The sequence below is a fragment of the Panthera leo genome, chromosome B2, assembly GCF_018350215.1.
Source record: "Panthera leo isolate Ple1 chromosome B2, P.leo_Ple1_pat1.1, whole genome shotgun sequence".
Lineage (NCBI taxonomy): Eukaryota > Metazoa > Chordata > Mammalia > Carnivora > Felidae > Panthera > Panthera leo.
Window position 1 is genome coordinate 67,412,590 of NC_056683.1, and position 17,121 is coordinate 67,429,710.

Genomic DNA, 17,121 nt, shown 5'->3' on the forward strand with positions numbered 1-17,121 from the left:
CATTAAAAAGAAATTAAATTCACATGTTATTTCTGCTGAAACATAGTAAAATAATTAAATTACTGTCTTCTCCCAAATTTATTTTCATGTTTTTTAAGATAGTGTTATTATCCTTTATCTCAGTGCAAGAGCATCTACAACCACTAGATGGCAACCATCTACCAGAGACTATAAAAGTCACCGAGGCCTTTAAAAATATTTTAAGTGTGAAAAAATCTAAAAAGTTGACATGTATTAAAGTAGTTTGGCTCCCTGAAGAATAAAACACTAATTTTTTAAGCTCAATTTTTAGGTAAAGGAAAGCCCAAACTGGTTGTATAATGCCTATTCTATATCTTCATGTCTTTTATAGCATCTGCTCAATTTCCAATGACAGATAAGTATGAAAGCAAAAGACACACTGACAACTACACACACACACACACACACACACACACACACACACACAGTGTTCTAATTGCTTATCAAGACATAAAAGATCAATAAGGTTTCACTAAGTGTTTGCATTTATGGTAATTCATATCAGATAGAAAATAATACAATTAAATGATGAATGAATTAGTAAATGTTCTAAAGTAAAACTTGCTTTAGAATTAAAAGTAGGTTAAACTGTTTGATATAAACATGATAAAACCTTGATTTGTATAGTAATAAAATTTTCCAGTGAAAAGATAAAATATTTTAAATTTAGTTTATAAAGTACTAACTTAACTACTTAAATAAATACATATATTTAATTACCAGAGAGCATAATGCAACAGCCAAACAAAACAATCTTGCTCAAAAGTGTATGTACTTCAAAAATTAAAGTGATTACAAAAAAATGAAATAACTAGTAAAAAATTTTTAATGAAGTATTTTTTAAAGCAGGCTTTTCTAACACATTGGGAATACTGACCTCAAATGACTGTTCCAGTGTGAAGTTAATGGTACAAATACAAGGTGTCACATTCGGAGACAAACATTTATTGCAGGGACTGGAAGGGTCTGTTCCGGTATAATCAATCTGTAAGAGAAAAATGTAAGTAAGCACTCCCTTGAAGAAAGTGGATACACTCTGAAATAAATTGCTATTCAAAGGAAAAATGAGTCCAATGAAACAACTTATAGTACAGAAAAAAGTTGTTTTTAAGGTATCTGTTTATATTGACAAAGTAAGGTAATAAAAACTGGAAAGGGTCCTATATTATTCTACTGGCTCATCTTTCCTAAATTCGTCTCTCCTTTTTACCAAGAGAAATATAGTTCTACATAAAATCAGATATAAAATTCTTTAAAAAAATTTTTTTAATGTTTATTTATTTTTGAGAGAGAGAGAGAAAGAGAATGAGTGGAGGAGAGGCAGAGAGAGAAGGAGACACAGAATCTGAAACAGGCTCCAGATGTGGGGTTCGAACTCACAAGAGGAGAGATCATGACCTGAGCCAAAGTCGGACGCTCAACCAACTGAGCCACCAAGGCGTCCCAGATATAAAATTCTAACTACATGATGTATAAAGATTTCAACTGCTATATAAAGTCTAAACAATTAAAATACCAAACTGATAACAGAGATCAATAAACCAATCATTGCTCTCAAATCTTCCCATCTTGAATACTTTTCAGTCACCTCAGCTTTCCATGGTACATTTTCAACAAAAACAAAAACAAAAAAACTTGGTGTTGTAAAATAAAGAATTTGTGTTGTCTGTGTCCTGGTTTTCTGGCAGGGAGCTTCTAAAACCCTTGGAATTTCCTGAATGACAGGAGTATACTTGTTTTTGATAAGCCTCTTGATTCACACACTAGAGTTTGTGCTAAAGAGATGGCTCAAGATGGGGGCTGGTCACCAGAAAGACTGTATGTGGTTAGGGACTTTGGCCCAGCCCGACCTCTGGGAAGAGGCTTGAGAAGGATAGCAATTTAGTTCAATCATGTGGGCTAATGTTTAATCAATCATGCCTGGCCATGAAATGTCAATAAAAACTCTGGAAATGGAAGCACAGGGGAGCTTCTTGGTTGGTTAACCCATTGATGTGCCAAGAGAGTGTGATGTGCCCTGATTCTATAGAAAGGCAAAAGATTCTTCTTTCAGGATCGTCCCAGACCTCAACCAATGTGTCTTCATTTAGCTAGCCCTAATTTATGTTGTTTACGGTAAGACTGCAATCCTAAGTATAGCACTTTTCTCAAATTGAGTCATTCAGACAAATTATTGAATCTGAGAAGGGTCATAAGAACCCCAGATTTACAGTCAAGTGCAGATGGCCTGGAGACCTCTAAACTTGCAACTGACATCAGAAGGACAGGTGTGTGTGTGTGTGTGTGTGTGTGTGTGTGTGTGTGTGTGTATGTGTGTGTTGGGAGGGGAGGTCTTAGGAAACCCCCGGATTTGTGCTAGTTAACCAGAAGTGTGGGTAGCCTGGGGACCTGACTTGCAGCTGGTGTCTAAAGTGGTGTCGGTTTTGTTGAGAACCATGCCCTTACACCTGTGGAGTTTGACGCTAGCTCACAATGGTTAGTGTCAGAGTTGAATCCTCTGTACTCTACCTATACACCCCTCCCTCCCCTAACCACTGGCAACCGCTGATCTTTTTACTGTCTTCACAGTTTTGCCTTTTCCAGAATGTCGTACAGTTGTAATCACACAGTGTGTAACCTTTTCGGATTGGCCCCTTTCACTTAATATGCATTTAAGGTTACTCCATGTCTTTTCATGGCTCAACAGCACATTTCTTCTTAGTTTTGAACATTATTCAATTTTCTGGATGCACCATAGATTATTTATCCATTCACCAACTAAAGGACACCTTGGTTGCTTCCAAGTTTAGGCAATTATGAGTAAATCTACTATAAACATCCTTGTGCAGGTTTTGTGTAAACCTACGTTTTCAGCCAATTTGAGTAAGTAACAGAGTAGGGATGCTGGATTGTAAGGTAAGAGCACACTCCATTTTGTAAGACTGCCAAACTATCTGTATTATTTTGCATTCCCACCAGCTGTGAATGAGTTCCTGTTGCTCCACATTCTTGCCAGCATGTGCTGCTGTCAATTTTTTGGATTTTCACCATTCTAATAGGTGTATAGTGGTATCTCGTTTTAATTTACAATTCCCTAATGATGTTATCTTTCATATACTACTTGCCATCTGTACATTAGGGACAAAATATATCCTCCCATAATTCACATGTTGAGGCACTAATTTTATTTTATTTTTTTTAATTTTTTTTAACGTTTTTATTTATTTTTGAGACAGAGAGAGACAGAGCATGAACAGGGGAGGGTCAGAGAGAGGGAGACACAGAATCTGAAACAGGCTCCAGGCTCTGAGCTGTCAGCACAGAGCCCGACGTGGGGCTCGAACTCACGGACCGCGAGATTGTGACCTGAGCCGAAGTCGGCCGCTTAACCGACTGAGCCACCCAGGCGCCCCTAGGCACTAATTTTAAATGTGATTATATTTGGAGGTGGGACCACTGGAAGATAATCAGGTTTAGATGATGTCATGAAAGTAGGGCCCCCATGATGGGATTAGTGTCCTTATAAGCAGAGACCCGAGCTCTCTTTCTCTCTCTGTCCTGTAAGAACAAATTGAAAAGGCAGCATCTACAAAGTCAGGAAGAGGGTCCTTACCAAGAACTGAATCTACCAGTACCTTGATCTTAGACTCCCCAGACTCCAAAACCATAAGAAATAAATGTCTGTTGGTTAAGCCACCTGGTCTGTGTTTTTTGTTCGTTTTTTGGGGTTTTGGTTTATTTTTATTTGTTTGTTTTTGCAGCAGTCCAAGCTAAAACAGAGTTTGGTACTGAAAGGTGGGGTGCTGCTATAACAAATACCTACAAAGAAAGAAGTGGCTTTGGAACCGTATAAAGGGTAGAGGCTGCAAGAAACTGGAGATCGATGCTAAGAATATAGACATTAAGAGTAATTCTGCTGAGACCTCAGAAAGAAATCTGAAGAGTCAGAAAGAAAGCTACCATCCTCTAAGAGAATGCATAAATAATCATGAACAGAATACTGGTCAAAATAATAGATGGTTAAAGTCATTCTGATGAGGTCTCAGACAGGAACAAGGAACATGTTACTTGGCAATGGAGAAAAAAAAGTGATCCGTATTATGACGTGGCAGAGAACTTGGCTAAACTGTGTTCTAGTGTTTTGTGGAAGGATATTTTGTGAGAGATGAAACTGGATATATAGTTAGAAGATTTCTAAGAAAAGTGTTGAAGGAGTGGCCTGGTTCCACCTGACTGCGTATAGTTAAATGCAAGAAGGGAGAAATGAATAGAAGCTGAAATAATGTTAAGCAAAAAGGGACCAAAACTTAAAAGATTTGGGAGATTCTCAAGGCTATCCACGTTGCAAAAAATGAGAAATGTTGTACTGAAGAGAATACTATGGGTGTGGCTGAACAACCACTAGGTAAAGCTGTTAGTGTGGGTGTGAACCATGGACGTAAACAGCTACGCCAGCAGAAATGATACCAGTTTGAACCAAAGAGGAAAGAGTCGGGACAAAATGAAGAGGGCTGTGGGACTTCTTAGATCCTACCGGACTGATCAATAGAACCAATTCACTGCAAACATGTGCTATTATTCTTCAAAACAAGGGAAGAACTACCCCAAAGATGACTCAGACACCATCAGGACTTCATCCTCAGTTCAAAGATGAAAAAGGGTTCAACAGGCCAGATGGTAGCAGCCAAGAAAGAGCCTTGCAGCAAGACTGACAGCCTGGTGGATCCTGAAGGCAGAGCATCAAACCAGAGGATTACACTTGAGCCTTAAAATCTAATGGTATTTGCCTTGCTAGGTTTTGAAGATGTGCTTAGAACTTGTAACCCCTTTTTTCCTCTCATTTTCTCCCCTTTCATATAAGAATGTCTATGCCCTATCAGTTCCTCTACTGTATTTTGGAAGCACAGACTTCTCATCTGGTTAAATAGGTTCACAGTTGGAGAGAAATTTTGCCTCAGAATGAATGAAACTGAAGTGTCACCCATATCTGACTGAACTGATATTTAGATGAGACGTTAGAGTTGATGCTGGAATGAGCTGAGACTTTGGGGGACTGTTGGGATGGAATCAAAGTATATTTTGCATACAAGAAAAACATGAACTTGAGGAGCACAAGGGTGGAATGTATGAACTGAATTTATCCCTTCCAAAATTTGTACTGTGAAGTCCTAACCTCCAATTATGATGGCATTTGGAGGTGAGCCTTTGGGAGGTAATTATGTTTAGATGAGGGTTATTAGGGTGGGGTCCCTATGACAGGATTAGTGTCTTTAATAAAAAGAGGAAGAGAGACTAGAACTCTCTCTCTGCCCTTGTAAGGACATAGCAAGAAAGTGACATTCTGCCAGCCAGAATGAGGGTTCTCACCAGAAAATGAACCTACCAGCACCATGATCTAGGACTTCCCTGCTTCAAGGACTGTGAGAAATAATTATCTGTTGTTTCAGCCACCTGGTCTATGGTATCTTGTCATAAGAGCCCAAGTTAAGATATTGTATACTTTTTTGGGTGAGATATCTCTTCAGGTCTTTGCTCATTTTTTAATTGGGTTTTCCATTTTCTTATTGCTAAATATTAAGAGTTCCTTGCATATTTTGGATAATAGTCCTTTGTCAAATATATCTTTAAAAAATTGTTTTCCTAGTCTGTGGCTTGTGTTCTCACTCTTTCGATAAATAAGAATTTAATTTACCTTAGTAAAGTACAAAAATAGCTGTTTAATTTTTATTTCTGAAACTGAACATTTAAACTTTATATATGGATGTTCATTTTTTCTTTATAATTGGAAAAAAGGTTAAAATCAATATACAGAAAATAGAGCCAGCATCTTATTGCAACATCTGACTGCTTTTCAAAAAACACAAAACTGCTTCATCTTGGTTTTGTCAAATTCTGATATTGAAATGTTCTCCATCAAGCTTATTTGTTTACTAACGAAACTTTGTTTAGAGAGAATTTTTTTTAATTAAAAAAAAATTTTTTTTTAACGTTTATTTATTTTTGAGACAGAGAGAGACAGAGCATGAACGGGGAAGGGGCAGAGAGAGAGGGAGACACAGAATCAGAAGCAGGCTCCAGGCGCTGAGCCATCAGCCCAGAGCCCGATGCGGGGCTCGAACCCACGGACCGCGAGATCGTGACCTGAGCTGAAGTCGGACGCTTAACCGACTGAGCCACCCAGGCGCCCCAAGAAAATTTTTATTCACTGCAAATATCTAGGAAAAGTTAGGCACATAACTACAACAAGCTAAAAACACAGGTCTCCTAAATGAAAAGAGGCAAAGCATATGTAATTTAGCACTAGACCTATTGGGCCACAACCTTTCATTCAGGGCCTCTATATGCACAATATTCCACTGAAAGCCAAGTTTTATGATACTGAAAAGATGAGACCATTTAGAAGACAGAACTATATTTTATTTTATTTTATTTTTTTAATGTTTATTTATTTCTGAGACAGAGAGAGGGAGAGACAAAGCATGAGTGGGGGAGGGGCAGAGAGAGAGGGAGACAGAATCAGAAGCAGGCTCCAGGCTCTGAGCTGTCAGCACAGAGCCCGACGCAGGGCTCGAACTCACAAACCGTGAGATCATGACTTGAGCGGAAGTCGGTCACTCAACTGACTGAGCCACCCAGGTGCCCCAAGACAGAACTATATTTTAAAATCTGTATTAAACTTCATTAATTTTTTTCAAATTTTTATTTTCAAAAATCTCCACACACTATCTCTCTTTTTTAAGACTAATTTAAGGATTTAAAAAAAAAAAGTTGCCAGCTGGGCCTACTACCATTTTGTATGCCTTTGAACAAAATCCTCTCAAATCACTCTTTCAAATTAGTTTCTAGGACAAAGTAGGAAAGAAGGATCATTAGCTGTGACTAACCAAGGGTATACATTATTTATTTATTTGAACAAACATAATATGATAGAATGTTAAATCTAATCAATTATACTACAGTATATTAAAACTGAACATTTTATTGGAACCAAGAATAATTGCTGAATATTAAGTTATACTTCAACAAAATAAAGGGATAGCCAAAACATTTACATTACAATCTTTTGATTACAGCTTTCAAAATATACAAAAAAATTGCATGTCTTTTGAGTTCAGGAAATCTGAAAGGAATTTTTAATTTTTTTTTAATATTTATTTATTTTTGAGAGAGTGCATGCAAGCAGGGGAGGGGCAGAAAGAGAGGGAGACAGAGAATCCGAAGCAGCCTCTAAGCTCTGCACTGACAGATCAGATCATGACCTGAGCCAAAGTTGGATGCTTAACAGACTGAGCCACCCAGATGCCCCTGAAAGGAATTTTTTAAAAATCACTATCATTAACATATTAAGCCTTACTACACACAAGGCATAACATATGGTACAAAGTAGATACAAAAGCAATCGTATCTTATACTTCAATACATTTTACACATTCCTTTCTATTATATACATACTGTATATCATCTGATCCTCACCAAAATTCTGTATTGTTATCTCCCTTGTATGCAAAGAGAATACATTGAGAAACCTGCCCAAAGTCATACAAATAGCAATAGCTGGTAGTAGACTAGAACCGAAGATTTCTGACTCCAAACCCAATGTTCCTCCCACTAAATTTTTTCTGAAGACTCATCAGTCCTCTTTGCCTCTAGAAGACTACTTTATCAAAGGTATCACGTGAATACAAAGAAAACTATAAATGCTAAGTGCCAACTGAATGGCAAAGAGGACAGTGAGTACTAGGTGAACCAAAACTTTCTTAGTGAGAAGAAAAAAGAGGGGCACCTGGGTGGCTCAGTCAGTTAAGCATCCAACTTTGGCTCAGGTCATGATCTCACAGTTCGTGGGTTCGAGCCCTACCTTGGGCTCTATGCTGACAGCGCAGAGCCTGGAGTCTGTGCTGGAGTCGGATTCTGCGTCTCCCTCTCTCTCTGTCCCTTCCCTGCTGGCACTCCCTCTCTCTCTCTCAAAAATAAATAAACATTAAAAATAAAATGAGAGGAAAAAAGAATTTGAACTGAGCCATTAAAAAAAAAAAGTAAAAAGAAAAAAAACATTTGTACAAGTGAAAGAGGGGGAATAGAGAAGCAAGAAAATAGAGAGCACAGACACTATAAACACTTAATACACACTGTCTGTTAAAAACTACAATAGTCCTGGCAAAGTCTGTTTTTATTTTCCTTATTTTAACCTAGGAAACTGTTATTTAGGAAAGTTCAATAATTTTCACAAGATTACCCTGTTAGGAATGATGAGCAAGAATTTGAACCCAGCTCTGCTTTTCTCCAAAATCTATGTTCTTTTCACCCTAGTAGGAAAGTAGGTGGGTCTGCACTGTGTGAGTGAAAGAAGTAACAGGGGTACAATAAGGCAGCAGGGTATCCTTAGAGCAATGAATAATATATTTTCAAGTATTTAAAATGTTTTATTAATAGGTAATATATCACTATAGACAAATTCCTGTCAAAAATACTCACCAGATAAAGGGAGTAAAGGAAAGAAATAAACATCCATATTTAACTTATTTACAGCCTCTTAAAAGCAGTTGAATGATTTTTTTTTAGGTTCAGTCACTCCATTTTAATCTTTTCTGAAGATTACTTTTTAAAAAATCAAAAGCTTAATTCTAAACTTATAGCTACAAAACAATTTAGTCCTTTATATCTTAATCAAACTCTATGGATCATATGAAATCTGTTTTATGTTTCTATAAATTAGAGAACCTAAGTAGGAACCATAGACAAGGATTTTACTACTAATTCAATCAGTAAGTTTCAATCTCACACTTGGAAATGATACATTGATGAAGTAGGTAATAAATAATGTAAATTATGTTTGAAGGACAGCAATATCAAAACTAGCTATTAATTCCCAAATGTCTTCTCCATGCCAATACATTCTTAACCTTTTACAGAAAAATTGAGATTCAGAGGTTAAACAGCTGTTATGTAACTATATTAGTTTCCTAGGGCTGCTGTAACAAACAGCCATAAACTGGGTGTCTTAGAACAAGAGAAATTTACTCTCACAATTCTGGAGGCTAGAAGTCTGAATTCAAGGTATCAGCAGGGCAATGCTCCCTCTGGGACTCTGGGTAGATTCCTTCCTTGCCTCCTTCTAGCTTCTGGTGGTGACCATCAATTCTTGGTGTTCTTGGACTTGCAGCTGCATCACTCCACCTCTGCCTCAGTTGCTGCATGATTCTCCCTATGTCTGTGTCTTCACATCACCTTCCCTCTATGCACATCTGTCTGTTCGCATAAGGTCACCAGTCATATTGCATAGGAGCCCACTCAAATGACCTCATGTAACTTGATTACATCTTACTCTATTTCCAAATAAAGTCACATTCACGGGTTCTAGGAGTAGGATTTCAACATGTGTTTTGGGGGGACAAAATTCAATCCACAACAGTGATAGGTTCATATCTGTCCAGCTCCAAAGTTGCTGTTCTTTCCATTACACTGCACTGCTGCTGCCTATAACCTTGAACAGCATGCACCACAGGACAATTTACAAATATGGAAGTCAATTAAAAAAATTTTTTTTAAATATTTATTTATTTTTGAGAGATAGCGAATGAGCGAGGGAGGAGCAGAGGGAGAGGGAGACATGGGATCCCAAGCAGGCTCCAGGCTCTGAGCTGTCAGCACAGAGCCTGATGTGGGGCTCGAACTCACAGACCGCAAGATCATGACCTGGGCCGAAGTTGGCCGCTTAACCGACTGAGCCACCCTGGTGCCCCAGAAATCAATTCTAAAGTCATTCATTGTATTTTCAAATAAAATTGGTATCAATTGTGAATACACCACTGTTTTAAACAGTGCTACCAAATCTTCATACTTTGCAACTAAAATATAGATTAAAAACAACTTTGCTATGATAAGTAGATATTGTAGGGGCCAAGGGCAGGCAGCCCCAAGATGGGTCACTTTGGCATGAACATTATTTTAAGTTAAAAGCAATCAAAACCCAGCAGATTGAGGAAATGCCCTTCAGTTCCCCCTCAAATGCTTACTTGTACCAGGAAGAGAGCCTTAACAGAGATTCCTCTTACCTAAGAAACTTACCTACACAACAGGGCAACCTTTGCTTTCCCAACACCTCCTTTCACCTTCCTGCTAATGTTTTTTTTTTCTCCTTTGTATCCTCAGACCCCTATTCCTCTCCTTCGCTCATATATAAACATCATGTTGCTTGACTGCTGAGATTTCGATGACTATATGCATTCCCTGTAGTATATTATCAAATTTTATTTTCTCTTGTTAATCTGTCTCATGTCAATTTGATTCTTAGTCCAACTAGAAGGACCCTGAAGGGTAGCAGAAATTCTTCCTCCCTGACAATATAATCCCAGGACCATCTTAACTTTTAGAGTTTGAAATAGAATTTTATAATACAAAGTTTTTATATATGGCATTTAATCCATTTCTACCAACAAAAAAAAAATTAATTTCAACATAACGTTTTAGTCTATACCTTAAAAGTCTTACTAAGGTATCAAGTTACAAAAATTGCCTAGGAAAAACTAATGAAAAGGGCATTGCTAATTATGCTCCAACCTATATAATAGGGTAGATTAAAGGAACAGACAAACTAATATGAATAAAGCAGAGAGCTTTCTATTTTGAGGAAATACATGATCACCTCTATATAAAATACTGTTTTTGTATAGTCATACAACTGATGTCCAAACATTAGTGGCTTTTACCTATGTCTCAAGCGCTATTTTCTGACAATAACCTCATGCTACTTTGTATCATGTGGCATCCATTATACTCCCCTCTCTAAATTGTCACTGGTCTTATCTCCACCCCCAGTCCCATTTTATTGTCCTAGATGTTGAGTTCACTTGGTTGTGTTTCTTCCTTCCTACTTGGAACTCTTAACCATCTCTATTCAAATTTATGGTGATCTTTTGAAAATTAACTCATACATATATGATGTTTTAATCCTTTTTGGTTGTACTTCCCTAAAAATTTGACTTAAAAAAAAATCAATACTGATGATTCATTGAATCCCTTAATCTTACACCCGACTGTTTTCGTTTGATGTCTGTAAATGGTACTGAAAAAGGACTTCAACTACCTCCATTCTGACCTCAGTCTGTACTTTCTAATTGATTAAGTTCTTTCCAGCTTATCTCTTAACCCAAGCAAAAGACCCTCGGGGAAAGCACCCCGAGATGGGAACTGAAACTACCCCCCTTTAAGCAATAAGGAGTGCCCTGAGCAAGCAAGAGTCTGTAAGACTGACTCCAAGACAATGACTGCCCAGACCTTTACTGCCCACTGGCATGTACCCACTGACCTTTGTCCCACATTTTCCTTATAAAAATGTTTTTAATGTTTATTTATTTTTGAGAGAGAGAGAAAAACAGAGAGAGAGTGGGGAGGAGCAGAGGGTGGGGGGACATGGAGTCCGAAGCAGGCTCCAGGCTGATAGCACAGAGCCTGATGAGGGGCTTGAACTGAGAAACCCCAAGATCATGACCTGAGCTGAAGTCAGACGTTTAACTGACTGAGACACCCAGGTGCCCCCACATTTTCCTTATATAAACCTAGAAGTATTTTCAGCACTTTTGGAAACTAGTCCACTATCTCCCCAGTGTTGATCACACTAAAATAAATTGCTCTTATTTCACCACCACTCATTTTTCTGTCTTTGGATTTTGTCAGCAGCCACTGGCTGAACCTGATCTATTTGGGACCCCTAGAGCCAGGTGCTCTTGCACCCCTGTGCCCTGGCTAAAGCATCACCATTGTCCCAGGCATCTAAACTCAAAATCTCAACTTTGGCATTAGCTCCCAAGTTCTGCGAATTCTTCCTTAACAATATATTTAGCATCCATGAATTTGACTCTCATTGCTTCCACTACAGATCAAACTTGAGACCTCATGCTAATTTTTTTAAAGGGAGGGGAAAAATTACATTATAGCTTCTAAATAATTAAGTAAAAATAAGTCACAAAATTTTTTTCAAAACTAAATATAATCAGGGGCACCTGTGGCTCAGTCAGTTGAGAGTCCAACTCTTGATTTCAGCTCAAGCCATGATCTCATGAACCATGAGATCAACCCCACCATAGGACTCTGCACTGACACTGTGGAGGCTGCTTGGGATTCGCTCTCTTCCCCTGTCTCTCTGACCCTCCTGCCACCCCTCCCCCTCAAAATAAATAAATAAACTTAAAAAGAAAAAAAAAAAAAACTAAATATAATCGTATATAATGTGAGACCTGAGAGCTGAGAACAACAGCCAACTTAGTGTATTGATGAACAATGTTATTAGATGCTATAATGTCATATAATCATCCTTAAATAAATTTCAATTAATTTTAGAAATCAAACTACAAATCCATGTAACTGGTAGTTGGTCTTCGGCTTCCAAATTTTCAGAACTAATATGTATACAACAGCACTTACTTTTAAAATAACCCCCCCCCCCAAAAAAAATCTATGTTGGTGTGCAGAGCAGTGAGTGTATTTTATGCCATTTTTAAAATCATGCACCCCCCTCCCTCGCTGCAACATTTGCCAATCAACTTGTTTGCTAAATTTTCAGCACTATCTAGATACTGTTCAACAGGCAAATTTGTTTTGCCTTTAGACATAGATGGATGTAGAGAGCAAAACGGAGTTTCTTATGACAAGCAGGAGCCTGTGTCAAGCAATGATGCAAGTAGTTAAAGGTACTGCAGCTAGGAGATATCACCAGGACCAACATCAGCTGACACCCCAGAACTGATAACAAGCAGAGCCAGAGGAGATATGCAGGGGCCCAAAACTGATTAAATTCCTTTAAAAGGGGGAGGATTTTTGCAGCAAAATGTCACTCTTTAGATTTGACCTCTATGTCTGACCACTTAAAAAAGGCAACTGCCACCGAAGGCTCTGCCTGATTATCTCCGAACAGAACTGAGATCCTTCACTGCTTGAACATAAGCAGCAAGTGCCCAGAGCTGACCTGGACCAGATGAGGTCTTATCTCAACTGCGCATCCACAGACTGACTTTTTAACTTCCTATACCCTTCTGTTATCTTGTTTGTTGTATGGTTTATCTTATGTTCTGCTCTGTGTGCTGTGTAAGAAGTCAGGTTTAATCACATGGTGAAATGACACTGAGTTTGGAATCCTGAACCTGCTTTATAATTGTGATTAACTCTGTTCTATTATTGAATAAAGCTGAGATTGTGGAAAGAGACAACTCATGTGTGTGCTGTCACAGGGTGCTCTTGACAACGGGTATCATATCATACAAATTTCATCTTCTACTCTATAACATTTTCCTTGGCTAATTTCAAGAATTCCTTCAGACCCACAGTACCATTCAGATGATCAATAAACTGTTTTAAAATTTCTTGATTGTACTTATTCGGTTTAATTAATTTGTTCATTAAAACATCTTACCCCCTATTAGATGCCAAGCATTGTGCCATAGGATGGAAAAACATAATGGAAAAATACACTATTCATACTACAAAAAAATTTAGACTAGTGAAATAGAAAGTCATGTTAATAATTACAGGATATAATTTGATAATGTTATGTCAGGCCATAAGCTAGTACTTATGGAACCTGAGAAACATATATATCAGGTGGGAAAAGGGAGGAACGAGGCACACTTTCCACAGTGTTGACAGAAATGAAATTTGAAACAAATGGCAGAATAAGAAAAGGAAGGACATTTCAGGTAGACCTGGCAGCATGCCACATTCCAGAAACTACAGTAGTCTGCTATGGCTAGAGCAAAGGGTAGGGGAGTGGTAGGAGGTGAGGTTAGAGAGTAGAGAAGTATTTATGATAGCATAAAGAAAATTACATTCGTTAAGGGGTCTGAACATTAGCCTGAATACTAGAGGGGGCCATAGGAGAAACTTTAAGCAAGAAAATGAAATATTAACTAGTCTTTTAAAAAGTTCACCCTGCTAAAGAAAATACCAGACTAGGGGGCCTGGGTGGTTTAGTCTGCTGAGCCTCTGACTCTTGATTTCAGCTAAGGTCAGAATCTCACAGTTCATGTGATCAAGCCCTGTGTCAGACTCTGCGCTGACAGTGAGGAGCCTGTTTGGGATTCTCTTTCTCCCTTTTCTCTCTCTGTCCTAGTCCCACTCCCCCCTCAAAATAAAGTAAACATTTTTTTAAAACAAGGAAAAGAAAATATCAGACTAGAAGCAAAGAAAACAGAATGTCACTGCAACAATCCAGGTGGGAAATGTTGAGAACACAAACTAAAAAAAGGGCATTGGAAATGAGGAAAAGACAGATTCAAGATATATAAAGTAGAATCTAGAATCTACAGAACTTTAGTACCTAGAGATGGGATGATGACAAAGAAGTTTAGTTTGACTTCCAGGATTTCTGGTGTGGAAAAACCCAGTAGATGGTGATGGCATTCACTGTAAGGAAGGTGCACCATGCTTTTTATGTTGCTAATACAAAGGTCAGCTCTCAACACTCCCTTCATATGAACTAGCAGCAGCAGCACTGGGCATTGCTGTTCAAATACTCTTCCTCAAAACTGGTTTCCAGGACACCACACTTACCTTGTTTTTCTCCTACTTCACTGGCTGCTCCTTTCTAATCCCCTTAGCTGTTCCTCCCCATCGCCCCAACCTCTACATACACTGGAGTGATTCAGGGCTGTCTAGATGCTCTCACTTTTCTTTGACCTATAACCACTCTCTTGACTTCATTTTATCTTGTCTTTACATATCATCTGTGTTAATTAACCTTCAAAATATGTAACCAAAGTATTAACCTTCCCCCTAGACTCTTATATTCAATTGCCTGCTCATTATTTCCAACTTGGATGTCTAAAAGGCATCTCATCCTAGCAAGTCAAAAATGGAACCCTTTTTTTTCAGCCTCTCACACTCACACCCTTAGTACTACACCAAAACTTCCTCTATAGTCTTCCGCCATCTCAATAAACTACAACTCCATTCTTCCAAAGTAGGTCAAAATATCTTAAAGTTATCTTTGATTCTATCATTTCTCTCACCACCACCCCCACAAGTCTACTACCTGAGAAAATTCTATTAACTCTATTTTCATAATATATCCTAAATCTAACTGCTTTTCACTGCAACCATTCTACTGTGGCCACCATCATCTCCTGCTTGAATTATTGCAATAGACCCTTATCTCGTTTCCCTGTGCAGGGGCCAAGGGCAAGCTGCTCCAAGATGGGTCACTTTGGCATAAAGATTACTTGGAGTTAAAAGGCCATCAAAACCCAGCAGATTCAGGAAAAGGTCTTTACTTCCCCCACAACTGCCTAAAAATAATTTAGATAGAGGACCTGCTCCAGGAAGAGAGCTATCATCATAGATAACTACATCATACTATGAACTACATATGGTAGACAGGGAGGAACCTACCAAGGCCTGTTTGATCAAAGTCTTCTATGCCCTATTGTTTCTGAAAGGCCCAGCAAACATTTGTTTACCAAACAATTATGTCCCTGTGAACTACATTTCTTCCCTTTAAAGTTCCAAGCTTCTATCCCTTCTCCTTAGTTTATTATGACACATATATCTCATTTTGCCTGTTTTTGGAATTTCCATATCTGTATGGATTCCTCACATGTACACTGTTAAATTGGATCATCTCATGTCAGTTTGATTCTTAGTCCAGCTAGAAGGACTTTGAAGAAGACAGGACACTCTTGCTTCCCCCAAATCCACTTCTACTCTTATCCCCACAGGTAATATTCTCCATATCATGGCCAGAATGACTCTTTTAACCATAAGTAAGATCATGTCACCAATCTGTGTGAAACTTTTCAATAGCTTCCAAAATCCTTATCCTTACCCATATGATGTGCACCCCATTACTATACCACTCAAACCCTATCTTCTACTATTCTTTCCCACTTCTCACTCTACTCCAGCCACACCGGCCTCTCTGCTGTTCCTCAAACATCCTATTAAACACACTCTTCAAGACTTTTGCTCTTACTATTTCTTCTGCCTGGAACATCCTTCCCTCAGTTATCAATATGGCTCATTCCCTGACTTCTTTCAGATCTTTATTCAAATACCACTTTACTGAGGCCTTCCCAGACTATTCTATTTAAAATTGTCAATCATTCTTCAACCCTTCCTATTCCCTTTCCTTCCTTTATTTTTCTTCATAGCATTTTACATCCAACTATCCAATATACTTCAGATACGATAAATTAAGGAGCAAGTTAATGAAAGATAAGAATGGACATTATCAACAAGTGTGGACCCTTCTTTTCAAACAGACTGTGGAGAAAAAAAAGAATACAGACCAGCAACTACAGGAATGAAAACAAAGGGTAAGAGTGCTAGGATATGAATTCTAGCTATGTGATTAAGCAAACGACTTAATCTCAGAGTTAACATCCCCTTCTTAAAAAAAAAAAAAAAAGTAATAATAACATTACCATGTATCACTATATCAAATGACACATGGATGTAAAATTTTTAGCAGGGTAAACACTCAAAGTTAAGTCATTAATATTTTTATTACTACACAGAATTAAGATAGGACTTTTCATTTTTTAAGAGGTAGAACTAGAACACACTTACATGTTGAACAGAAAAGGAAAAAAGAGAGTCTGAAGAAAATAAGAGGGAGGTAATGATATTCAATATTCCTTCTATTAACTTACTTTTTAAAAATTTATCAACAAAGTGATACACCTGATTTGCATTTCACATATAAAACAACACATAATGGCTTTTACTATGAAATCAAGTTCAACTCACAACTATAATCAATATAAAAATGCAATCTATTTTTCAGTGTCTAAACTACTAGACTCATACAAGATGATTTAGCTCCATCTAGCCAACATATTACTACCAGACAAATCTTCCTATATATAGCCCAATTTTGCAGAGACTTCTAACATCCTCCAACCTCAATCTCTGTGCTACCTTTCTTCCATAGTTGAAAACTCAATTACTAACTATGGAGAACAAACTGATGATTACCAGAGGGAGGGCTGGGTCGGGTGGATGGGTGAAATAGGGGATGGGGATTAAAGAGTATACTTATCATGATGAGCACTGAGTAATATATAGACTTGTTGAATCACTATACTGTACACCTGAAACTAATAAAACACTTTATGTTAACTACACCAAAAT

The 17,121-nt window shown here is 37.9% G+C and overlaps 1 protein-coding gene across 1 annotated transcript in view; it reads right to left on the minus strand.

Annotated features, from left to right (window-relative positions):
* Positions 1–17,121, minus strand: part of TMEM30A (transmembrane protein 30A) — a 38,651-nt gene that overhangs the window by 13,952 nt on the left and 7,578 nt on the right. The window contains exon 2 of the mRNA XM_042939183.1: positions 899–1,006. Within this exon, the coding sequence (XP_042795117.1) occupies positions 899–1,006 (108 nt within the window). The remainder of the gene's footprint in view (positions 1–898; positions 1,007–17,121) is intronic.